This window comes from Neomonachus schauinslandi, chromosome 11 (genome assembly GCF_002201575.2).
Source record: "Neomonachus schauinslandi chromosome 11, ASM220157v2, whole genome shotgun sequence".
Taxonomy (NCBI): Eukaryota; Metazoa; Chordata; class Mammalia; order Carnivora; family Phocidae; genus Neomonachus; species Neomonachus schauinslandi.
This window is the reverse complement of record NC_058413.1, coordinates 47,504,063-47,528,409: the sequence shown is the minus strand read 5'-3', so window position 1 is coordinate 47,528,409 and position 24,347 is coordinate 47,504,063. Positions and strand designations below refer to the sequence as shown.

At 40.1% G+C, this 24,347-nt stretch overlaps 1 protein-coding gene across 3 annotated transcripts; it reads right to left on the bottom strand.

Moving 5' to 3' along the window:
- Positions 1-1,005: 1,005 nt before the first annotated feature.
- On the bottom strand, positions 1,006-22,792 carry LOC110576566 (transmembrane protein 9B). Of its 3 annotated transcripts, XM_021685758.2 has the most exons (6): positions 22,542-22,762; positions 20,326-20,417; positions 16,550-16,658; positions 14,556-14,690; positions 10,009-10,182; positions 8,959-9,121 (listed from the first exon to the last, which is right to left on the bottom strand). In XM_021685758.2, the coding sequence occupies exons 1-5, from the start codon at positions 22,644-22,646 to the stop codon at positions 10,027-10,029; spliced, it is 597 nt and encodes a 198-aa protein (XP_021541433.1). In that variant the 5' UTR covers positions 22,647-22,762; the 3' UTR covers positions 8,959-9,121; positions 10,009-10,026. The 3 variants fall into 3 exon arrangements, with proteins under 3 accessions (XP_021541430.1, XP_021541433.1, XP_021541431.1); XM_021685755.1 differs by lacking the exons at positions 8,959-9,121; positions 10,009-10,182 and adding an exon at positions 1,006-1,629 and having other exon boundaries at positions 22,542-22,765; XM_021685756.1 differs by having other exon boundaries at positions 8,959-10,182; positions 22,542-22,792.
- Between the last annotated feature and the right edge of the window lie 1,555 nt (positions 22,793-24,347).

The window sequence follows — 24,347 nt, the reverse complement described above, 5'->3', positions numbered from 1 at the left end:
AGGAGAACCTGTAGAATGGTGATGCTATGGACGATACAATAATAATAATAATAATAATAATAATAATAGTTAGGAATACTTATGTGTCAGGCATTGTTAATTCTCCTAATAAACATATGGGGGAATAGTTGCTGTTGGTATTATTCTCATTCTGTGGATGACGAACTTAGACACGAAGAGGAGGGAGCCGAGTCATAGTTTAAATTGAGGCAGTTGGATTCCAGAGACTGCACAGCCTTCTTTTTTTTTTTTTTAAAGATTTTATTTATTTATTTGACAGAGAGAGACACAGCGAGAGAGGGAACACAAGCAGGGGGAGTGGGAAAGGGAGAAGCAGGCCTCCTGCGGAGCAGGGAGCCCAATGTGGGGCTCCATCCCAGGCCCCTGAGATCATGACCTGAGCTGAAGGCAGACGCTTAACGACTGAGCCACCCAGGCACCCCAACTGCACAGCCTTCTTAACCCCTAGACTAAGCTGCCTGAGGAAGTCTTCTGCATGCAGGAAAAAGATGACTCCAAAATAATTTCAGATGACAACAAGATTTTGTTAGCTACCTTTGCTTCAACCCTGGGACGCTTTCCCATCATGACGTGGGTAAGGTATAGATGTAGAGATTTCCTGTCAACACCAAATTATAATAATAACAACTACCAGACTTTGACAAACAAGGGAGTTTCATTGTGATCGCTTAGCATTGAAGGGCTTGCAAAGAGCTTAACAAGCATTGATTACTCATTGGTCAGACTTTACAATACTTTCAGAGGAGTGTTTCTCACAGCTGAGACTCTGGCCAAGTGTGGGAGAAGGGCAAGGTGAGGGGTATAGAGAATCCTGGGGACGCCTGCTCCTCTAAAGTTCTTGAAAGAAATCACCAAAGCTTAAGATACATCTTCTCAGTCCCCGTAGGATCATGTTTAGTACATCTGAAACCCGGTAGGAAATAGCCAGCACAGGTGGACATTTGAGCTGTTATCACCCTATGCAGAAATTACGTTTAGGAAAAACTATTGAATGCTGCTGTAAGAGGCTCCGTTTTGTGAAATTGTTTGTTTCTATTCAGAAACACTGACTCAAATGATTCTAAAAATGGGGTCAGTGTGGTGGCTGGTGGCTGCCATTATGGAGGAAACTTTCCCAGGGTTATTCTTGGCCTCCGCCTTATCAGGGTACAGAAGAGACTGCAGATAATTAATATACTTGATGGCAGCTCTGAGGGTTTCCACTTTGCTGAGTCGTTTCTCCAAGTACTCCTCTGGTAGATGATGTCGGAGCTGGGTGTAGCCTTCATTGACACACTTCACCCGCTGCCTTTCCCGCTCATTCCTTTTGCGGATAAAGGCTGGCCCATAGGAGTATTCACACCTTCTGTAATTTGGATAAGGCATTGGGAAGGAGAAGGGGCAGGGTTCACCATAATTTTCCATGATCAGGGAATCGCTGGGAAAGGGCAGCAATGGCAGGTCTTCAGAGTAAGGGGACGACACCGGGGCATCAGGGTACAGGTGGAAAGTGACCATGGGGTCCAGATAGAAGGACCTGGTCAGTGGCAAGTGGGCAGAATCAGAGAAGGCAGGCAGCTTTTCTGGCAGATTAGAGTAGCTTCGATTATCCATCATTTCCTCTTTAGCCTGGAAACATAACCAAGTTTATCAATTTAGCCAGATCAAAAGAGAGCAGATACCATTCACTTTCTCAGAGATCAATGTTTTAAAGCTTTCTCTGCTTTGATGCATAGTTTCTGAGCTCATTCTGAAAATGATATGGGGTTACAATACTCTGTGGGGAGTAAGAGAGAGGATCTTTTTGGTGGTACAGCTAGGTGTACCTAGCTGGAAGAGCATTAAATAACATTAACTCACTTTGTGAGAGAGTTATCCCCTTTCAACACTTTGAATCCTGGTGATTACAGAGATACAGCTTTAGTCGTGGAAGAATGTGTCTTCCACACTCCCAGAATGCTTTCTGATCCTCCTCAGATGGAAGTCTCCAACAAATGATACTATCTAGCTAGAATTTAATAATGGTTTGCTGTTGATTTCTATTAATTGTGAATTATACTGATTTCACACTTAGGGCAGTGGTACAAAATTTCTTTTAAAAATACATCTACTTGAGGGGCGCCTGGGTGGCTCAGTCGTTAAGCGTCTGCCTTCAGCTCAGGTCGTGATCCCCGGATCCTGGGATCAAGCCCCGCATCAGGCTCCCTGCTCAGCTGGAAGCCTGCTTCTCCCTCTCCCACTCCCCCTGCTTGCGTTCCCTCTCTCACTATCTCTCTCTGTCAAATAAATAAATAAAATCTAAAAAAAAAATAAAAATACATCTACTTGAGTAAAACATGTCCCTTAAAGAAAAATAGTAAGTGAATAACAGTACAAGTGGAACCCAGATAATGAAGACCATGAAGGTACATGCAAATAATTAAAGTCTGGGAAACACTGAAATACCACAATATTCAAATACATGTTGGAGACCTTATAAAGGAGTTAATGATCATGCAACCTCACAGGCATAGCCTTCTTAAATAATACCTGATATGCCAGGGGCAAAACCAAAAATAAAAATAAGAAAGAAATCTTTTGCTCTTAAAAATTCACTTTAAGATCCTTTAAATAAGAAATTCCCCAAGTAAATTTAAAACATAGTCAATTTATATATTTTTACTTACTCAGAACTTTAAATATATTGAATGAAGTGCATCTGTATTTAGGTTTTTTTTTTTTCATGGAACATAAGGATAAAGCATGACACCCCAAGAGGTCTCACACCCAGACAGTCCTTTTTTCTGAATAGGACTTCATGAACCTCATTGATTAAACCACAATTACTTTTTGCCTTTGACTATAATAATAAAACTACAACAGATCTTACAGGGCTATTGCAGTTTAACCAGTTAACTAGGAGGCAGGGTAGTGCTGTAGGAAAAGAGCATTTTTCTTTCAGTTGTAACACCCTTGAGTTTCGATCTTGGCTTTGCCCCTTCCTAGCTGTGTGTCCTTAGGCAAGTTACTTAGCCTTTCTGAGCTTCATCTTTTTCCTATGATCAACTGAGGTATTAACTATTCTGCAGGGTGGTTGTGAGGATCAAATGAAAAAAAAAATACCTAATGTACAGGCGTGAGTTCTTTTCCTCTTTCCTTTCTTTACAGATGAATACTTGTGCAGTGTCCCTTTCTAAACTGCACCTTCCAGAAAAACCTGGCTTATATTTTCCCTCACACTGGAAAATCAAACATCAATGTATCCGAAACCTATTTGTTGAGAGAGGACCATACCTAAAATGGAAAAGCAACATGAAATCTGCCTGTGGGCCTCCAGAAAAGAGGAAATATGACTTTCTGTTCATTCTTCAGGGTGTGATTTTTCAACATTTTTAAGACTGAGGGCTTGACCTCTATGCTTGGCCTGTGCAGAGAAAAAGAGGCCACCCTCCTCCCCACAACCCTGTTTATGAGCAAGATCAGATAACATTGTCCCTCGCTTCTCTACCTGAGCATAGCCAACAACCTGCAGCCGCACTGGGTAATGGGTGGAGCAACCTCTAAGCACCAGGATCAAGTGCGTAAAGGGTATTACTTTAAAGGAAAGTGTGGAAAAGCCTGTCCTATCTAGTATGGCTGCTGAAAGACAAAAATGACTATGGAATCAGAAATGGCAGTATGCAATGGGGGGTAGGGGATGAGGGGTGGGGATGGTGGGAGGTGGAGAGTGCTGTAAGAAGTCACGGTGAACACCCTGGAAGGGAGTAAATAAATACCAGGGAAAGCTCTTCCTAATAGGGGGTTGGGGGAGGAGGATGAGATAAATGTGAAAGGTGCAATTAAAAATCAAAACAGGGGCGCCTGGGTGGCTCAGTTGGTTAAGCTTTGGCCTTCCGCTCAGGTTATGGTCCCGGGGTCCTGGGATCGAGCCCATGGTGGGCTCCCTGTTCAGCAGGGAGCCTGCTTCTCCCTCTCCCACTCCCCTGCTTGTGTTCCCTCTCTCACTCGCTGTCTCTCTCTCTCTGCCAAATAAATAAATAAAATCTTTAAAAAAAAAAAAAGGCGAAGAGGATGCCAGCGAAGCCAATCACACACACGAATTCTTCAGGTAGGGTTCTATCCTGACAGATCTTTTTTTTTTTTTTAATTTATTTATTCATGACAGACAGACAGAGAGAGAGAGAGAGAGAGAGGCAGAGGGAGAAGCAGGCTCCCAAGGAGCAGGGAGCCCAATGCGGGACTCGATCCCAGGACCCTGAGATCATGACCTGAGCCGAAGGCAGACGCTCAACCATCTGAGCCACCCAGGCACCCTCCTGACAGATCATTTTAATGTCTTAAACCTTGACCCAGATGAAATCTGAGTCATTCATATATGCCACTCAACAGTTTCTAGGCTTTAAGTAGACTACGCATAATTCTTGGGGAAAAAAGCTTAGTGTCTCTGTAGACACACTGATGAGAAGCTTTTTTTTATTGAGCATTTCCCAAAAGTTCACCAATCAGTGTGGTAGCATTTAAATATGATCATCTTTTATTCAAAGAAGAAAATTTAATCACAGCACAACAGAGTGATAGAGTGAAAAATGCAGTAAAGAAGAGGATCAAGATAGGAAGCCTAGTGGAGGATGGAAGTGTTTGTAGAAATTGAATACAAGTTTTTAAAAGAAACCAACACAGACTATTGGTGCGGGGGCTTTGCAGCTCCAGATACATGCACAGCTAACAAATGCACCTATCTTGAGAAAATCTCAGATTTCTGTCTTCTGGGAAATAAATGATGAGGTCTTAATGATAAAATGCTAAGATTCCGGTAGCCCTGCTGAGCATAAGAACTTCAACTTTTCAAAGATATTAAAAATACCTAGCATGTAAAAAACACAAAGCTACAACTGCACATATAATTACTTTATGGAATGTTAGGGATGGCAGGAATCTTAGAAATCTTCTTTCCAATCCCTCATACGTTGTGAATTGGCTAAGCTTGCAGAGCTGGTAACAGAGCAGGGGTCAGAACCTAGGACTCCCGGTTTCCAAACCAAATGCCTCCCACTCTTCCAGATGATTTAATCACCAGCAAAATCTGGACGTTTAACATGTGGGCATGGTTGATAGTTAACGACAATGGAATAATCAGCTGATAAAATTCATCATTTATCAACTGTGCCCAGGAATTTTCTTAAAGGCCTATTTTCCCCCAGTGGGCTACTCTGAAGAAGAGTCTCTTACCTGTTTTGTCGCTAAGATGCTGTATTTTGGGCTGTGTCAGACTTAACGTGATTTATAGGTGATCATTTAGAAACTATATGCAAAGCAGCTTACAGTTAAACAGAACTGCTTAGTTCTGGTTTAGCTATTTTATGTAGATATGACAACACATAACAATACTAAGTAGAAAGGTTTGCTTACAAAACTAGACTCTTGTAACAAATTCTTTTGTAAAAAGAATGCCTCCCCATTCATCTGGTTTATATGATTTTCTATCAAAATTATTTATGGAAAATATCTGTAATAGTCTCATAATGTTGATCAATATTCTTTTAAACAGAGATTAAGGCCATAACCAGGAAGGTCAATATGAACCTAAATTTTATTACAATACCTTTTAAATTTATTTTCCTTTATTTATTTATTTATTTATTTATTTAATTTTTTTTTTAAAGATTTTTATTTATTTGACAGAGACACAGCGAGAGAGGGAACACAAGCAGGGGGAGTGGGAGAGAGAGAGAAGCAGGCTTCCCGCTGAGCAGGGAGCCCAATGTGGGGCTCGATCCCAGGACCCTGGGACCATGACCTGAGCCGAAGGCAGACGCTTAACAACTGAGCCATCCAGGCGCCCCTATTTTCCTCTATTTAGACTTGACTTTTTAGAGTAATTTTAGATGCACAGCAAAATGAAGCAGAAAGTACAAAGAGATCCCATACACCCCTTTCCCTACACATGCATGTCCTCCCCCACTACCAACATCTCCCCCCAGTAATATATTTTTACAATTGATGAACCAATATTGACACATCATCACTCAAAGTCCATAGTTTACCTAGGGTTCACTCTTGGTGTTATACATTCTGTGGGCTTTAACAAATGTATAACGACATGTATCCAGCATCATAGTATCATACAGAACAGTTTTACTACTCTAAAAAGCCTCTGTGCTCCACCTTTTCATCCCTCCCTGCCCCCAGTACATGACAACCACTGGTTTGTTTGTTTGTTTTACCGCCTCCATAGTTTTGCCTTTTCCAGAATGTCATACACTTGGAATCACACAGCATGTGGCCTTTTCAGATTGGCTTCTTGCACTCAGTAATACGCATTTAAAGTTCCTCCACATTTTTTTATGGCTTGATAACTCATTTATTTTTAGTGATGAATAATATTCCATTGTCTGGATGTATCACAGTTTATTTACCCATTCACCTCCTGAAAGACATCTTGGTTGCTTCCAAGTTTTGGCAATTATGGATAAAGCTGCTATAACCATCCATGAGCGGACATAAGATTTCAACTTATTTGGGTAAATACCGAGGAGTGTGACTACTGGATCATATAAATTCATGTTAGTTTTGTTGAGAAACTGCCAGATTTTTTTCCAAAGTGGCTGTACCATTTTGCATTCCCACCAGCAATGAATGAGAGTTCCTGTTGCTCCACATCCACACCAGCATTTGGTGTTATCAGTGCTCTGGATTTTGGCTCTTCTAATAGGTGTGTGGTAGTATCTCATTGTTGTTTTAATTTGTATATCCCTAAGGACATGTGGTGGTGTGGTATGTGCTTATCTTCCATCTGTATATCTTCTTTGGTGAGGTGTCTGTTCAGGTGTTTGGCCCATTTATAATCAGGTTGTCTTATTGTTGAGTTTTAAGAGTTCTTGGTATATTTTGGATAATAGAACTTTATCAGGTATGTCTTTTGCAAATATTTTCTCCCAGTCTGTGGCTTGTCTTATCATTTTTTTGACATTGTCTTTCACAGAGTACAAGTTTTTAATTGTAATGAACTCCAACTTATCATTATTCCTTTCTTTCATGATTCGTGTTGTCTTTTATCTAAAAAGTTATCACCAAACCGAAGATCATCTAGATATCTAGATTTTCTCCTATGTTATCTTCTAGAATTTTTAATTTTGTTTTACATTTAGGTCTATGATCCATTTTGAGTTAATTTTTTGAAGGGTGTAAGGTCTGTGTCTTGCTTTTTTTTTTTTTTTTTTTTTTTTGCATGTGGATGTATAGTTGTTCCAGCACCATTTGTTGAAAATCCTTTTCTAGGGACACCTGAATGGCTCAGTCAGTTAAGTGTCTGCCTTCAGCTCAGGTCATGATCCCAGTGTGCTGGGATCGAGTCCCACATTGGGCTCCCTATTCAGCGGGGAGTCTGCTTCTCCCTCTGCCTTTGCCTCTCCCCCCTGCTTGTTCTTGCTCTCTCTCAAATAAATAAAATAAAATCTAAAAAAAAAAAATGCTTTCTCCATTGTATTGCCTTTGTTCCTTTGTCAAAGATCAATTGGCTACATTTGTGTGGGTCTATTTCTGGGCTCTCTGTTCTGTTTATCTATTTTTTGGTCAATACCACACTGACACTGACTTGATTACTGTAGTTTTATAGTAAGTCTTAGAGTCAAATAGTGTCAGTCCTCCAACTTTGTTCTTTTCCATTAATACTGTGTCAGCTTTTCTGGGTCTTTTGCCTCATCATATAAGCTTCAGCATCAGTTTGTTGATATCCACAAGATAACTTGCTGAGATTTTTGGCAGGGATTGTGTTGAATCTATAGATCATTAGGAAGAACTGATATCTTGTTAATATTGAGCCGTCCTATCCATGGATATGGAATATCTCTCCATTTATTTAGTTCTTTGATTTCTTTCATCACTTTTGTAGTTTTCCTCATGTGTATTTTGTTAGATTTATACCTATTTCATTCTGGGTACTGCTAACATTAAAGGTTTTGTGTTTTTAATTTCACTTGTTCATTGATAGTATATGGGAGAGCAATTGACCTATGTATATTAACCTTCCATCTTGCAACCTTTGTATAACTACTTTAATTAGTTCCAGGAGTTTTAGGGTTTTGTCAATTATTTTGGATTTTCTACGTAGACAATCATGTCATCTGTAAACAAAGAGTTTTATTTCTTCCTTCCCAATCTGTATACCTTTTATTTCCTTTTATTATTGCATTAGCTAAAATTTGCAGTATGATGTTGAAAAGGAAGTGATGAGAGAGGGTATCCTTGCCTTGTTCCTCATCTTAACAGGAAAGCTTCTGTTTCCATTAAGTATGATGTTAGCTGTAGGTTTCTGTAGATGTTCTTTATAAAGATGTTTCTCCTCTATTCCTAGTTTACTGAGTTTTTTTTTTTTTTAACATAAATGGGTGTTGGATTGTGTCAAATGCTTTTTCTGCATCTATTAATAGGGTCATGTCATTTATCTTCTTTATCCTGTTGTTGTGATAGATTTTATTGATTTTTGAATGTTCAATCAGCCTTGCATACCTGAGATAAATTCCACTTGGTTGTAGTTGAACTTACATCTTTTAATACTAACAATAAAATCAATAATTTTAGGTTAGGTTTGTACGTTTAAAAAATATGTTTTTTACTAACCAAAAAAACCATTAAGAACTCCTAGAACCTCAACCTTATTAATTTAATGTAATTTAAATATAATTTTTGCCAAGAATTTCTTTGAACAAGCCCTCCTTCATGCATTTTATTTTTCTCTTCATGAATTTTAATCTCTCAATTTGTCAAAATAATATTTGTATACTTTCAGAGCCCCATCTAAGTACCATACATTTCTTCTTTCTCCCTTCTCCTCCACACACACATGCACACACAGATAATTTAGTACCAATATTTTATGATGAGCCACTGTTATAAAAGAGTAGCCTCATAACAGGGGACCAAATGTCTTTGTATCTTCGAGTTTATTATACAGCAGAAGAAGGAGGAGAGAAACACTGGTGTTTTAAAAATTATTTTTATTGTTACATTCCAAAGAGGACATAGGAGGAAAAAAGCCAGTTATCCAATAACTGTTATACCTTTCAGAGGGAGGCACCCAGCAAGGAACTCCAGTCTTAGTTCAAAGCTGCACACACTCGAGCTCAAACAGCTGCCTCTCCACCTGACCAGAAATGTGGACAAATGTGTGTATGTCACCAATCCAGAGATGCTTGGGGTTAAAAGAAAATTCCTTTATTGCAAGTGTCCAAGTTCTTAGGATTCATCCTTAAAGATACTAGAAGAAGATGAGAAAGACCACACACACCAGACTATGTTTAGTCATTAGAGTAAACTAGCAAATTGCTAGTTTGTTCTAGGATGCATTGCATCAGACATCACAGTACATGAGGAAAATCTGCATTTTATGAAGAGCCACCAGGTAGTTCAGATCCACTTGACCATGAAGTGTAGCCACAGGCCACCCAGATACCTAGATAATATAGTCAGTGCAAAATTCAAATGGGGAAGTCAGGGCTTTCATGAGGCTGGCTACACTGCAAAGTATAAATGAAACTTGAAAACAGAATGTTAAGTCTATTTACAAAAGTTTGTTTAGTAAAGTGACTTGAGAAAAGTTATGTTAACCACTTCCCGCACATCCCTCCCCTCTCCGGCCAGAAAGAAAAAAAAAAGAAAGAAAGAAAGAAAGAAAGAAAGAAAGAAAAAAAAAACCCACCTGAAAATTATCTTGAAAACCAAGTTAAAACTGTATGGTGAAAAAGAGAGTGCTTGTTCCAGGTAAAGGACTTCAAGATAATTTACAGGCAGAATTATTTTTATTAGTAAAAGTCAAAAATAGGAAAAAGGTTAATTGGCTGACTTTGAGGTGTGTGCTCTTAAAAATGCCTGTATTAATACGTTAACAAGAAAACAAAATACCAAGCACATTTCTGTTTCCAATTCTGAATTTCCCAGCAAGAGTTGGTGAAATCAACAGGGTATTAAAACAAAACCCAGGAAAACTCAGTCAATTTTTTTCAGTTGTCTGCCTCATTTCTTTCTAATCACCTTCAATTTGATTTCCAATTAGCTGAGGACAACATGACGGTCAAAGACGGATTTTCGCTGCTCTTGAACTTGAAGCTTCCAGCGTTGCTGGGCATATTCTACCTTATTCAGCACATTGGCTCGGCTGCGGGAGCGGGCCAGCACATCATGGGCATTTGCAAAAGGCTGGTGATCCTGAAAGCCCAGTAATGGAGATCATCAGAGATGGCATGATCAGTGTACAACACACGCACAAAAGAGCAATTATCCAGCCAGAGAGTGGCTGGACTTTACAAACAGACCATCTCTTGGGCCAAGCACTCCTAGGCACTCAAGTGCCAGAAGTAGGATGAACTCAACTACAGAAATAAGTGTTTCAAGTAGCTTGAGTGACGAGGAGGTATTTGTGAAATGTCTGCATGAGTCATCATTTCCAAAGACATTTCCCGTAAGAAGCAAGCACCAAGACAAAGACAGTGTTCATTTAAGTTAAAGACCAGCCTTCCCTGACAGGTAGGGGAAGAAAACCTTTTTTCATGTTAATATTCACATGTTACAGATATGGGAAGTAGAGCTTTTCCCTGCTGTATTCAATACTATATAGCTAATCTGGCAGAGGAAAGACTTGTCTTTTACTTTCCTGACTCCTGTTTAGAACTGTTACTTGCCAGCTTGAGGCCACATTCACCCTTGGGAGAGGAGTTGACAGGATCTTATCTTGATTGGTTTTAATATTTCCCTGCACCTTTAACACATACACCAAGTGGACTGGTTTCCAAAATCCTTTTCATTTCCCCCTCCCCCAGTCTGTAATGAAGACACACAACTCAAGTGCTACAATCACTCTCTATTACCAAGGACAGTAAGGATTTATTACTTCAGCATTTTTATTAGATAAACACCTGAATCTTTCACTGCTGAGCACTCAGGGGCCTCCATGTTAGTTGCTGCCTTAAGAAAGAGGCTATTGAGGGGTTACCCAGGTATCTGTGTAGAAAACCAACCTATCCTGGTCAAAGTAAACTAATGCCACTGATGTTTGTAGTCATGACACAGGAAACCACCATGCTAATCTATCTATGAATGAGATATAAACACAGCTGCCTAAATGACAAAAAGGATTCAATACTAATTTATTGCTTTTGTTTGCCCTTTCCTTGATCTCTTTTTCCTGAACCCTGTGTTAACAAAGCTTCTAAATGTTCCAACATAGGATCCAAGTCACAAGTTGTACCTCTTACATTAAACCTTGCCTCAAAGAAAGAAATATTGTTTTGCTGTGCATGTTTACAGAAGTTCTATTATACATCCAAGGCAGGAGTCAGCATGTCTATGGAAAGCGATACACAACCACATAACTAGATATACAACTTTAACTATGTGGAGTTACAACACCTGGTCTTCTTTTTACAGTAAGGCACTTATACAATGTCTACATTTCAAAGACATCAAAAAGTTTTCTATGAGGGATCTTTCCCTGCCTTCTTTAACGAAATTTTCTCAAATTTTTGCTTAATTTAGGTAACAACTTGTTACAAGACAGGCAAACAGCAAGACCCATTTTTTTTATTTTTAACTTTACAAATGAAAATAATTAAAACAATTCCATAAAGTTCAAAATGTTTCAAAGATTTAAAAAAAAAAAAAGTCAGGAACGAGGAAGGCTAAAGTTGTTGGATTACTTGATTTCCCATAAGGAAATAAACTGATCCAAGGTCATCTAAGAAATGAACACAGGACTTAGCTCAACTCACCTTGACTTGGTGTCATATCATCTCAACACACTGATTTTGTTCAAGTGGATTAAAATGACTCTTTGGGAATACAATGCTTCGGTGAACTTGTATATAAAATAGTATTACCATTAGTTTGTTTTGACATAAACAAGACTGGGAGGAAGGATGTACTTTCTCAGCAGAGCAGCTCTCAATTTCATAGTCCTGTTATCTACCCTTCAAGGTAGGAGGAGCAAAACTTCCCTAAGGAACAAATTTAAAGGACTAAACAAACCAGTTAATCCTTTTATCCATTTTCCACCTACCACCTATCAGAACAAGAATGAACTAGCTGCTCGTGGTCATGGATGCTAGAAGAATGCAAATAGAGATTTACCCATTTTACATGTTTGTTCTTTTTACACCTGATAAAATTACAATAAACACAAAACATGTTTTAATGTAATGCTTTGATAATAGTAATGATGTGTCATGGATATATGATACGATAAATATTGTGACTGCTTGCAGTGAGCTTCTTAACTATTTGTACTAACTCTCACTTGATTTAAAATGCTCTACAATGAACAAAAATGAAACAAGATGAAAGGATTTAACGGAGAATTAAACAGAAACATTTTTAAAAGCAGATAAATAGTAAAGAATTCTCATGTTAAGATAAGCAACAATTGTAGGAATTTAAATTTAACTTTTTTTTTGTACAGAGTTGTTACCATAAATTCACAGCCAGAGGTTAGAAAACCTCTCTCTGCCCAGAATTAATTCAATAGATATTCAAGAGTCAGCCAGGACTCTCAGAGATAATGTTTTCAGTTAATATATGCACAGAATCTATCACTGGTGAACAAAATGGTTATTAAGCACATGACCCCACCAATCAAATGCCTTTCCTACATGTCTTCATCTACATATTTGTGCATCCATTTCTTTTATGTTCTATGTGCATTACATTAATATTGTTTATTTCTAAAATCAGGAACCAAATATTTAATACTGTAAAGGATAAGGTTTGTTTTGTTTTTTTAAGATTTTTTATTTATTTATTTGACAGAGAGAGAGCGAGAGAGGGAACACAAGCAGGGGGAGTGGGAGAGGGAGAAGCAGGCTTCCCGCGGAGCGGGACGCTTAAGGACTGAGCCACCCAGGCGCCCCCCCCATAAACTATTTCTTAATAGGCACATGGATAGATAGAAAGTCTGACTTAAACTATATCCTTTACAGGGGCGCCTGGGTGGCTCAGTTGTTAAGCGTCTGCCTTCGGCTCAGGTCGTAATCCCAGGGACCGGGGATCGAGCCCCGCGTCGGGCTCCCTGCCCGCTTCTCCCTTTCCCACTCCCCCGGTTTGTCATATGTGAATGAAAAGTAACATGGGAACAGTACTAGAGACTCTAATGCTTCTGGTACACAACCTCCTGTCCTTCTAGCTCTCTTTCCTCATTAGCCCCATATGCCTGGTTTTTGACCACATCAGATCTCTAGTCTTGACCTTTCTCCCAGCCTATCAATAATCCCCTCCTGATACTTTTCAAAAATGAATAGGTATTTCTTACATGATTAAAAATAAAAGGTGGAAACATACTATAATTAGTCATTTCTTTTACATGTCTGTTTATTTTATTCATCTCTCTATTCCTAGTACCTAGCAGAGGACCTGATACAGAAAAGTTACTCATTATGTGTTGGTTGAACTAATAAGGAAGGAAAAAAGAGGCAAACAGAGGTGTTTCTATGAAAGTTCTTGACAAAACATAAATGAAATCTTGCCCAAATAAGTTGACTATTCATAATTGATAGTCATACAATAACAATGTATTGATCAAAAAGCAGGCTCTGTTTGTAGTAATAACTCCAGCCATCCAGTCAGGATTCCCTCTTCCCATCTTTTATCAACAGGTCCACAAGCCATTCCAGGGTAAAAGGACTTCTGACTATAGTTAGCAAGGGTTCACCCTGGCTTTAGCTTTTGGAATCGGTTCTTGAAACTCTATTGAATTTTATCCATTTTAAGGAACGTAGGCCACTAAAGTAATCCAAAATAAAAAGTAATTTCTAAAAATAATTATATATAGAATACTAAAATAGTGGAAAATTTGAAAATAGGCCCGAACAGGTTAATGACAAAACAATATAATTCTAAACTATACTGAATAACAAGTTTGTGGACTATGTCAATTACCAGACATCTTTTTTTTTAATTACCAGACATTTTTTAAAGAAGTAATGTTAATACAAAAAGGAGACCACAAAACAATTTATACACTGATTATACCAACTATATGTATAAATAGAAATGTGTTTTTAAGACAGGAAGAGAAGCGGGAATGATGGTTTTGTTTTTCTCTAAAAATCATAGATTTTTTAAGAAGGAGGAGAAAAGAAATCTAAAACATCAGCAGGTTATCAAGCTGCACTTCATTAAGAAAAGAACACTGTCTTCATGCTTCCCTTCACTAAAGCCTCTTTGCCTTCTATATATTTGGTCATGTTGACAGGAATGGTATTCAGGCAGGAGCTTGGGGAGAAATCTATCTCAGAAGCTTTTCTGAGTTTAAACAGGGAAAGGCAATGAACATTGTGTCCTTGATACTAAAGGGCAAAGCCTTGTACAGTATAGTCACCAACGATCATCAATTTAGACCACCATATTGATGGCTATCCAGAGCAATTTCTTCATGAAGAGACATATACTAAATTAAAACAGTCCTTAGCTTCTCTAGTTGAGGATCTGCTCCAGCACATGAACATCTATCTGCAACTATTTTTCACTTGCTCTTTATATCAGGTGATGACAGAGACTGGCCATACACCAGCTGGGGCATGCCAGGTACTTACCCCAACATCGTCATCGCTCTGTATCAATTGTGAGTGTCCAAACAGGCGTCTCTTCAGTATGGGCTCAACCAGAGTAAGGTAAACCATGTATAGAAGTAGAAGGCCCAAAATGGAGAGATAAATTATAATGGTAACCTAAAGGAAGTTGAAAGTAAGTTACATCTCTATTCAAACCAAGAAATCAGAATTTTGTGTAATAATAGTGAAGCCACAGTGAAGACTGATTTTTCTGCTAAGCATATAGGATTCCTGTACAAACCAGATTCCAACATAAACAAACTCAACTTTTCACCAAAATCTTATTTAAAGAAAAAGAGAAAAGAAAGCATTTTGTCTTTGGGATCTTACTATGAGTCTTCAAAACTCCAACTTCACCTACTGCAAATCATTTGTCACCACTGCTCACACACCAGTTTTCTTTTTTTACCTGAATACAGTGTCCTAGATTCAGCAGCACGTGCTTAGACAATTTAAAGGAACCCTAACAAAAAATTTAATTCAGATGAATTTCTACAGAATACTTTTAGATTAATTTAGATATATAAAAATACATTTCAGGCCAGTGATTTTCCTGAGATCTTAATCCGTATGCTGTCAAAAAGTACAGTGTGACACCCTTCTCCCACCACCTCTAGGATGGCTATAATTAGTACCAAATGATAGCAAGGATGTGGCAAAACTGAACCCTCACACATCGCTGGTGGGAATGTAAATGGGACAACCATTTTGGAAAACAATCGGCAGTCTCTTAAAAAGTTAAAATAAACTTACCTGTCTAAGGAATCTACCTGACAGGAAAACATATATCGACACAAAGACATGTGCCCAGATATTTATGACAGCATTATTCATAATAGTAAAATTCTGGAAATAACCCAAATGTCTATCAACTGATGAATGGATAATGAAAATATGTTATATTCATATAATAAAATGATATTCAGTAATAGAAAGGAATTAAATACTGATAACTTGTTACAACATGGATAAACCTCAAAAACATTATGCTAACCGAAAGGAACCAGTCACAGAAGACCACATGTTGTATGATTCTATTTATATGAAATATTCAGATTTGTAGAGACACAAAGCAGAATAGTGACTGTCTAAGGCTAGGGGAGGGAACAAGATTCACTGTAAATGGGCATGAGGGATCTTTTTGGGGTGATGGGAATGTTTTTAACACTAAATTTTTAAAAATTGTTTTAAATTTCCTAAAATTTATTCAATTGTACACTTACAACGAGTGACTTTTAGGGTCTGAAATTACACATCAAAAACTTAGCTGAAAAATAAAGAAGTACAGTGAGTATTTTTCTACAGGACAGCACCCTGCTGGAGCAGGAACTCTCCCACAGAAACTGTTACAGCTGACCACCCCAGATTCTCCATGAGGGCTTTTCTTGGGGGAGGGGGGAATGAACGGGGAGCTCCATATAAAAAAACTGGGGAGAAGAACTGTTAGCCACCATAATTAAGTAACTGAACTCATTAGAGGTCCAAATGGTGATGAGAGTGATCTACATTCTATTTCCTATAAAAAATAAAGGAAATCTTAGAATCCAGAAGTGATATTTCTAGAATAGTCTATTTTTTTCCCTAAGGGTTGAGAGGGCAGGAACAAAAGCACCTAGTCATGCTGTACTCTCACTAGCTTCTGACATACATGGCCCACAGAAAAGCTGGGATATATTTCAGGATATGCTAATTTCACACAGGGCATTTTTGTGCCATTTCGCATATCACACCTATGTAACATGTCCTAAGTAATCCACAAAGCATCTCAATGAGGCAGGCAGAAACAGACCCACTGTTCCTCTGGGGCTGGTACTGGGGATGAGGAAGGAAGGGGGTAGTAGATGATGGGGAGGGGAGGGAAGAACAGTGGTTGAGTGAATGAAATAAAATTCAGATGTCCAAAATTTTCTTTCTTGTCTAGATACCATCAAAAACTATTCCAGAAGCAGAAGAGATGAAAAAAATTTTTTTTTTACCTTGATCGTAACAGAGCTTCTTTCCTCGTATTTGCATTCACAGCGTAGACAGTACGCTTCTACATCAGGCCCACGCACAGGCATGGGATCCACAACATGAAGGCAATCGCTGAAAAAACAAGGATAAAATATTGCTTCAGCCTACCTCGATTTTCTATTTATACTGATCAAAACTTTCCTGAGATCCAGAATAATCACTGAACTTAAGAATTCAAGGAACAAATAATAAGGGAAATGAAATCATTTGCTCTCTCAGTATTAGCAATTGGGTGAGATTTAATAGTCTAAGAACCATAAAGACACATATGCAGTAGCTATTCTCAAAACTGCTGCTGTTAACAGTTAAAAATGCACCTGAAAAGTCTCAGATGGGATCAAAAACTACTTAGCACATCAAGTTATATTTAGACTTGTTCATTTACCAAGAAAAAAACTGCTTTAAATGATTTAAAGTATCTTGGGGCATTGTTCAAATATGAGATTATCTCTTTTATGAATTAACATCAATCTTAACTGCCACAGAATGGTATATGAATGGCTAATCACACTGAACAGCTGCTAAATTCTGAAACTCTGGAAACTGAGCACTCAAAGGTGCAGTAAGAAACAATTACTTTTCAAAAAAAAAAAAAGAAACAACTACCTTTCTAAATGAGTAAAAGTCTATTGAAAACATGAAGAAATAGGATTATGACAGCAGAAATATTTAAAATTGAAAACTGATCATCCAGAAGAAGTATATAAAAAATAATAAAAGGCTAAATGTTTTTGTTGTTGGATATTCTTTATTTTTTCCCCATTTTCTAGGTCACTTATTTATGGCTTATGAAAAAAGATATTCCATCAAAAAAATCTTTTCCCAGAAATCTGTCAATTCTAGGAAATAATTAAATTATGACTCTCCCCAACTATTAAGAGCCTACTACTCTGTTCTCCTTCAGCAAATGTAGGCAAAACTCTCCTATCCTGTCAACTTCTGGGCAATTTTCTTTTGTCATCTCTTCCTCAGGCACTTCTGGCTGTCTGAAGAACTGATAGCATCCTGTCTCATTCCACCCATCTTTCTTGGGGGCACCCAATGCTCTAGGCTACATCTTTCCCTCTGCCCGGCAAAATCTACTTTTTTGTGTTCCAGTCCTTCTGAGCTGTGGCGTAAGAGAGAAAACCCAAAATGGCATAAATGATAAAAATTCAATCAGTTATCCCTAACAGGTAATTTAATTTTAACAACAATACTAACAAAAAAATAAGCCTCAACTGGTGGTATGGTAAGGTCCCACAACTCACACCATACAAGTTTGTGTTATCTGTTGCAAACATATAAGAAAACCAGTAATGTATCCAGCGGGATGCAGGCATAAAATGGGCAGAGGAAATTAAATCCCACTCAATCACAGAGGTCATCCAGGCCAATATACTTTCAGAGAGGTCACCTGTACAAGGTCACAGAGTAGATTAGAAGGTAAAAGGACCAGAACCCAGGGTTCCTACCGCCTAGGTTGGCTCCCCTGTAGCTCTCTGAACCTCAGGAAAATAAGACTTCTCTCCTTGTTTCCCAATTCACCTCCAGAAGCCTTCATAACAATACCTAGGAATTACTTGGGGAGCTAAGTGTTGAGTATTGAGTGTTTCTGTTTAAGTACAGATACAGTTTAATAACAAGGAGATATTGAGTGCTGTGCAAAAGTTGTGCAGGGTGGGAGAGGAAGGTTGGTCTGGCCAGCTAGTCAAAAACACAGAACCTAGATACAGAACTCAACCACTCTGGGAACTAGGCAACACCTCCCCCCTAGTGCCAAAACAAGGATATTATCAGCTAACATCACACCTCAAACAAACTAGAGAACTCAAACTTTTCTACTGTCAGACAGCCTAAGTCAATAAAGAATTAAAGCTAACAATGGGACAAAATGGAAGCCAGAAGGTAAAACTATATCTAGGACCAAATAGATATTGGAGGCTTTGTAAAGTCATAACATCCTAATTGATCATAACCTGCTTACCCTTCTAAAACAAGTTAACAGCTAAGAATCTATCTCCAGTAAAAGGCTGAGCTGCAGGAAGGAAGCACAGGAGAGGGGGAAGAAAAATCGCAAACAAGCCTTGTTTTCAACTATTTCTTTTCAAAGCTCCCTATTTGGACCAAAAACCAGAGTGAATGGCATATGGTCTGTCTGAACCTGGAATTATAAAAAGTCAGTGAAAAGATTAGTGCTAAACACTTGAACAGTGAGTTCACCTGCCACTCAAATAATAGGCATCACATTCTATTACTGATAATAAATTAAACTAATTTTAAGCACTTAGTGTATTTGGAAAATGTATAGGAATAACTTAAAAACTTATTTGAGCTTTCTTGTATCATAAAAGTAACTTGATGGTATAAAATCTATAATATAGCTAAATCACTTTGTAGTATGAGACAATTTAAAGTGGAGCACAGAAGTTCAGAAGAAGTTTTCAAGAATACACTTATCAAATATCAGATTGAATCTAAATGTATACCATGGGAAGGACAATGGCATCAGAAAAAAAGAAACATGCTCAAAAAAAAAAAGAAAAAAGAAACATGCTCAAAGGCTGCCTTTTCTTTTTCAAAGTCAACTTGAAATATTGTAACCAAATGAATTTAATTTTGCTTTCAAAGTTTTGCTGGCTATTTAGCAGTGAAATCAGGTACATGTGAAAGTTCCTAGCATTTGGAGCTATTCTTCTTATATGCCTATCCCAGCAATATTCTACCATGTTTACAAACCATAAAACATCACAATTCATGAGAAGGAGCCCATCCATCCTGCTACAAAACAACTGCTTCCCAATCTTTTATGCTATATGTAGAAAAGCTATCATTTGTAAGATCCATAAATAGAGAAGACTGCTGGTGACTAGTGAGTCAAGATCCCAGTCATCACAGGCCTGCCTGATACGCCAAGAGCTGAGGGAGCAACTTCTTGATATACCTATATCCACGGCACACCAACAGGGAAAACTAGGATATATGTGGCCCATTCCCATTCCTTCCTGAGCCTTTTGACACTTTTAAACATAGTCTCCTGTATTTGGCAATATATCATCAAAACCTACAAGTTGTGAAAATTATAACCCAGATAAATGAGGCTTGCTTACCTTCCACTGAAAAGCAAGAGAGACAAAATTTAAGAGGGCACAGGAAGGTAGCTATGGGCAGTGTAGGTGCCACAAACTCAGCTCTGTCCCTTATAAAACCCTCCCTACTTGGGGCTTAGTGTTTTGGCTATATTCCTTTACATTTACATCACGCACTCAGGGCCTTACTCTCACTTTTTCAAATAGAAGTGGAGTTTGACACACTTAAAAAGAAATACAGGTGACCCTTGAACAAAGGGTTAAACTGCATGGGTCCACTTGCATGCAAATCTTTTTCAATAGATACAGTACAGTACGGCAGATGTATTTTCTCTTTCCTATGATTGTCTTAATAACATTTTCTTTTCTCTAGTTTACTTTATTCTAAGAATACAGTATATAATACATTTAACATATAAAATGTGTGTGAATCAACTGTTTTATTGGTAAGGCTTCTGGTCAACAGTAGGCTATTAGCAGTTAAGTTTTGGGGGAGTCAAAAGTTATATGCAGATTTTTGACTGTGCCAGGGTCAGCACACCTAAGCCCTACATTGTTCAAGAGTCAACTGTATTTAAAAAGGAAACAATACATTGGATGAACATTCTGGGCTAACAGTGACAACCACAAAAAGAACTCTGACAGGTAATTCAGTAATCTAAAATACTTACCAATCTTTTTGGGATATGTTCTTATTATAAATATGCCCAGAATTATCTTTATAGGGAGGACAGATACATTTACATCGGACATCCTCGAAATTCTGTAACCAAAATGGAAACTTAGTATAGCTTGTTAACAGTTTAGCATCAATATTTTTAAAAACTGCACCATATACATTTTGCTAAGCATCCCCTGCCAAATATTCTAAAACTATTCGTTTTGAGAGATAAAAGTTTTTAAAGGTCATAGTTTCTTTTTTGGTAGTGCTAATGAATCATTATATATTACATAAAACTATTTTGAAATAATACCTGTAGGTGATCTGTGATTTATTAATCACATTTATAGGTCACATGACAGTCCAACTGTGCTAATGTTACCACCATCTACCTGCCAGTAAAAAGACACAGTAGACAGATAACTGTGCCTGCAAATAAGAATCCAATTACAAAAGGATGGGGAAGAATCAAACTAAAAATTACTCACAAATCAAGTCACAATTCTTCTAAACACCATCCTTCGACCCTTTGGTAGAATGGTGCTAACATGGATAAAGGGGGTCGGACCAGAGCTCTACAGAAGGGGTGAAAATTTTAGAGACACTCAGCTATATTTAGAAAGGAAGTATACAAGGGAAGTAGCTGGAGTCTAGCTGAGATCAGTTTGGTCTACGCTTCCCAGGAAACTTTGCTTCTAATCCCTGGTAGACAGAGAGGATAACTACTGATAAAGCAAGTTTCAAGAGATGGAGAAAGAGGTGACTAAATATATGAGTACAGGGAATAGGAGAAGCTTCATCAGCAAAGGGGAATTTATCTGAGAAGGAAAGTGGCTCATTAGTTCCCAGAGGACAAGGCCCACTGCTCCTATATATAGTGCTATGTCTGGCAGAGCTGTTGACAATGTATTCATTCAGCAACCACTTAGTGAGCATTTGCTCAGTGCTGGACCTTGTGCTCAATGAAGTGGATTCAGATAAGTGTAAGACATGGTTCCTGCCAGTAATGAGGACACACCCTAGTAATGGAGACTGACAGATAAACACATCATTACAATACACTCTTCAAGTGATGACAGGAGATATGCACAGGATGTCAGCAATGTTTTGAAAGACAGGAGACTTGCTTTTGTCCCTATTTCTGGTGGGAGGTAGGAAAGATTTCAAAAAGAACTCCCAATCAAAACTCCCTGATCTGTCTGCCTTTAATCTGTCTTTCCCAGCCCCTGTATTTAAAGATATTCTAGATTAAAGCTCCTACCTTTAAAAGATGCAATTTCATTCTGTTTTCCCATCATATTAATGTGAATTCCTTGTGTTTTCCCCAGTAAGGAACTAGCTCGTCAAGGAGGAAGCACAAGTGTGTAAGGGGGCAGAGCAGGTGTGGAGGGTAGGAGCATGAAGGGGACTAAAGAGTAGCATGAAGAGGCTATATGGGCCAAGAAGTGGAGCAGGGGAGAAGGCTACAACTTTACCTCCCTTGTAGTTTGGACCCTTCCTTCCCCACTAAAATGTCAGGAAGAAAGAAGGCAAAAAAGGGGCCAAGAGATCCCGGAGGGAGTTAGGTCAGGATATTAGGCTGGTGAGACTGTGTAGGTCCCACTGGCAAGGAAGGCTGCCAGGAGAGGCAAGTTCCTACACTGGGAAGGGAACTAGTTCAGGGATGAGTTAAAATGAGTTAGTTCCTAACCGGGAAGATTTCCGTCGGCTGGAGGCTTCTCCTAATTTTGGTTTAGGGAATGGTGGCGGGGCAGGAAGAAGGCTGTCTGTGAGACAGGTGGAGGGCGGCGGTAGACTTAAGGAGCTTAAGGGTGCAAAGTTAAAGGCTCTCAGAGTTGGAACGGTTATAAAGTTTGAGGTGGGTGCTGTCGGGGCTGGGAAGGGAAATAAATGTCTAGGAGGTGGAGGAGTTGCTGTCCAGGCTGTGGGCACTGTGATGGGTGGAGCTGGGGACGGGGGCGGGGTATCAGGCGGGAAAGAGGGGAGTAGTGTCAGGGCTACGGGAGGCAGTGGGGGCAGTGACTGTCAGACTGTCAGGGCTGGAGGGCGAGAGTGCTGTCAGGCAGTAGGGTGTTGGGTGGGGATGCTGCAAGAGCTGTGAAGCTAGGGGTCCGGCCGGCAGGGCTGGAAGAGGAATTGGGTGGGGAGCAGGTTGGCCGACTCAGTTTCCGCAAGGCCGGAGCAGGGGAGGAGCTCCTGTCTGGAGCGAAGGCTGGGCGGACTCACCTTGGCGGCGTCTGACAGCTGGACCAGCAGCAGCACTGAGAGCGCCAGGCAGGACAGGCTGAGCAAGGAGCCAAGCCGAAGGAAGCCTCCCCACAGGGTCGCCATCGCTGCCAGGCCCAGCGGTTCCCACAGCCCGGAGCCCCCGAGACCTGCTCCCGGCTGGGGCTCAGGCCCGGGATCCGGCTCCGGCTCCGGCTCCGGCTCGGGCTCCTCCGCCCGCACTTCCGTCTGGGCCTTGCGTCACCGGCCGCGCCGGGTCAGCTACAAAAAGCATCCGCCCCGGAAACGGTTCCCGGTGCGCAGGGCGGGGAGGGTGCGCTGTGCCGGCGCCTGCCCGGCGGACACTCCGGCGGGGAAAACGAAGGGGGCGCCACTGGCCGGGCAACTTCGGCCCCGCAAAGCTTTGAGGCGCGAGGCTCTTTCTTGGGCGCAGAGGCAGCGGGGGCTGTGGACCGCCAGTGCCCTGGGAAGCCCTCTCGCCCAGAGAGACCCCCAGCAAACCCGGGATCTCAGACGGGAGCCTCCAGCGACCCCTGCGAGGCCGGAGCTGTTCGTTGCCAGACCCCTGAGGCTAGAGGGAGCCGAAGCCCCAGGGATCGCTTGAGAGGGCGGCACATCCTACAGGCGCAGGACCTGGGCCACAGCGGCGCGGCTGGGCTGGGCCGGGCCGGGCCGGGGCAGGCTCCGGAAGGTGTGGAGTTGGCCAAAGAACCGCCCTAGTAGCCTCCTCCGCCCGGACTCCAGAAGGTGGGGAATTGCGGCGCTACAATCCTATTCAGGGCGGCTGGCCTCTAAGTCAGAGTTGGGGGAGCGCTGACCGGTCTTCCTGGTGCGGGTCATCCTCTGCAGGTAATTGAGGAAAACCCTGGAGATGGCACAGTGTCTCCAATTAAAATATTTTTCAGTGAGTGAAGATAGTGTGGAGCGGGATAGTGGAAAGGATACAGAGCTCATCACCACCACTACAGATTTGCTGGATGACCTTGGGCAAAACACTTACCTTTTATGGGCCTCTGGTTCTTGGTTCACTATGAAGAGATTGAACTCCTATCTGTGGACTTCAGATTCTCCCATGAAATACCCATGTTTCTTTCTTTAAAGAAAACTTAAAGGTAGTTCTTTTCCTAGTTTGCAGAAATGTTTTAATTAGATTTTTTTTTAATATTTTTCTCCCGTGTGACTTTTTCCTTTGCCTTTTTAAAAATTTTTTATTTTATGTAGGCTCCGTATCCAGCATAGGGCTGGAACTGAGGATCCTGAGATCTAGAGTCGCGTGCTCTACGACTGAGCCAGTCAGGTGCCCCTCCCACGTGATTATTGTTGATGCCAGAATCTAACACAGGGTGTCTGATATTGTGCCAAATGTATTTAGCCCCTTTCAATCCCAAGTGGCAAGTGGTGCCTAGTCCCAACCAGAACCAGAGGGGTAGGACGGATGCCCTTTCATCAAAGGCCCTCCAGGCTGCCCTGTGAAGGTACTGTCAGATTAGTGAGATATCCAGTCTTTGTTGTGGGTGTTCTGCTGGCCAGAGAACAACCTGGAGACCCTTGGAGTTAAATGTGTCTGTGAGGCACTGTGGATCTGTGATTGCTAAAAGCAAGTTTGGGATCAATTTAGGGTTAATTGTCCAGGTCTGACATTTAAAGGAAGTGCTCGCTCTGGCTAAAACCTCATAGGCCTTTTCTTCTTCAAAATTGTTCTCAGGGCCTTGACTGGGAGTACAAAGGCTTAAAGTAAATATATAGTAATGCCTCTGTCTAATGGGCCTTATCTGTTTAATGGAGAATTACCAAGTATAATCATAG